Raw genomic sequence first — 2,177 nt, 5'->3', positions numbered from 1 at the left:
CAAGCGTATTTTTAACTTTAATTCTTCTCCCGAGTCTCTTGGTGGGCGAAGTTTTACATTTGTAGGGCGATATCTCGTAAACTAATGAAGTTAAAAGGGTGAAGCTTGATATATATACCCCTAATGAGTATCTGATTAGTACCACATCAAGCAAGCGTAATTAGCGGGCTCCCGCCCCCTCCATTCCGCGGACTTTTGGACCTCCCCTCGTACCACCACCGAAGAGGAACCTGCCACCACCGAAGAGGAACCTACCACCACCGAAGAATCTTAATTTTAGAATATTGATGATTGTTTCTTGAACTGCAAGATTCTTACCTTTTATTAATATAACCTTAATCTAACCTAACTGTTTACAAATAAAAAGCTAATACCTTTTCTCTCATATTCACTCATACATGTACATACGTAGGAAGTACACATATTTTATAATTCAAAAAAGAAATAAACAATTTAATACATTAATTAATTTTCATTTAATTTTAATAGGGTAATGAAATTATTTAAAAAATACTTTGACACGTAGACACTTTTGATGTGTAGAATATGCACACACAAAAACATGTTCACTCATCCACTCATACGCATGTAAACTTTATTTCTTTGGCACAATTTTATAAACATAAATTATGTAACGCGACGCAAACGACCGCTTCATAAAAAAAATACTATTAATTTAACTGCCTCCGTGGCCGGACCATGCTGGACTGCCATGCAGGGCTTTTGGGTGTAATTTGTTATTGTCTATGCTGTATCCATGGCACCCGGGTTACAGGGTTTCTATAAAGAAAGTGAGTGCGTCATTGTCATTATTTACGTTAGAGAGTCTCCTGCAGACCATATTTTACAAACCCAAAAGGACTTATTCTACTGTCAATATACGTTCTTGAACCTGCTGTGTTCGTAAAAAAAAACACATTTTTATATCTTGCACCCTATATAAAGATGCATAGGAATATCCCTTACAGTAGTAAGGGCTATTTCTATACAAAGGTGTTGTACGCATATAATATTATAATAATAAAATATCAGACGTATTAAAAACTGATGACAAATTTGCAGCATTTAAAAGCAAATTGAACTTATTACTGACTCCCAAAACTGACTACTCAATAAATGAGTTTTTGTCAGATAGACAGATGGAATAAAGATAAATGTTCTATCACTCGTCACATAACTTCTAATATAATATTTAATAATTTAAAAGAAAATATAATATTATGATAGATATTATGCATTTTTTTTAAATTTATTAGGTAGTATAATTTTGTCAAATAATAAATGTAGAAAAGCTGGATCTATGTATCAAAAATGGATTACCTGAACCCCGATATGTAAACTAGATAAAAATTAAAGCAAATATAAAATATTTTTGATTTCTTATGAAACAACGTCATCAACCCGTTCAATACGTCCCACTACTATGCATGGGTCTCCTCTCAGGCGAGGGTTTAGGCTATAATTCGCCACACTGAGCCAACACGGGTTGGGAACTTTAAGTTTTCCGAGAGTGGTAGACCTTCTTCGACGACGTTTCACGATTTTTTAAAGTAACTTCTATGAAAATAGAGAACAGAAGGGAAAAAATGTTTGAGCATTTGTTACGTAAAGACAAATTCATACAGGTAAATTAAATAAAGAGGGAGGTAGAAGGAAAGAGAAGGGGAGAAAGACCGAGCAAGTGAGTACAGTTGATGAGAGTCTATGATACTGAACAACTATGGCTTTTTAGCTGATTAGTAGCAGCAGAGCATGTCAAAGAGTACGTCCAGGAAAGAGCTGCCACCTCACCTATTTCTACCAAATAGTACCTACTGTGAGCAATAATAATATAATAATAATAATTTTTATTCCAATGAAACATACAGCACTTACTAGGCTAATTTACAAATTACAAATTGGTTGTATAAGCAAACAGAAAGAAAGAAAGAATTAAACCATCATAACCTATTCTAGGTACGAGTCCTTAGCGTTAACAGAATTATGAAGATTCCCCGTTATGGCAAAATTAATTAACCGATCAATCTGATTGCAGCTAAAACGAAAGTAGTGTATTGCCGTGACATGTGGGTAGGGAATGAAATGTACGATACGAATATGTGCATTTGCGCTAAAATAAGTGAGCATATATGTGTGTGTGTGTGTGTGTGTGTGTGTGTGTGTGTGTGTGTGTGTGT

The 2,177-nt window shown here is 34.6% G+C and overlaps 1 protein-coding gene across 1 annotated transcript in view; it reads left to right on the top strand.

Moving 5' to 3' along the window:
* The first annotated feature begins 737 nt into the window (after positions 1-737).
* Positions 738-2,177, top strand: part of LOC113233922 (papilin-like) — a 5,232-nt gene continuing 3,792 nt past the window's right edge. Inside the window, exon 1 of the mRNA XM_026469156.1 lies at positions 738-791. Within this exon, the coding sequence (XP_026324941.1) occupies positions 747-791 (45 nt within the window). The 5' untranslated portion in view covers positions 738-746. The remainder of the gene's footprint in view (positions 792-2,177) is intronic.

Source organism: Hyposmocoma kahamanoa, unplaced genomic scaffold (genome assembly GCF_003589595.1).
Source record: "Hyposmocoma kahamanoa isolate Upper Pololo Valley unplaced genomic scaffold, ASM358959v1 80, whole genome shotgun sequence".
NCBI lineage: Eukaryota > Metazoa > Arthropoda > Insecta > Lepidoptera > Cosmopterigidae > Hyposmocoma > Hyposmocoma kahamanoa.
The sequence above is the reverse complement of the archived record's forward strand: the minus strand, read 5'-3'. Positions and strand labels throughout refer to the sequence as shown.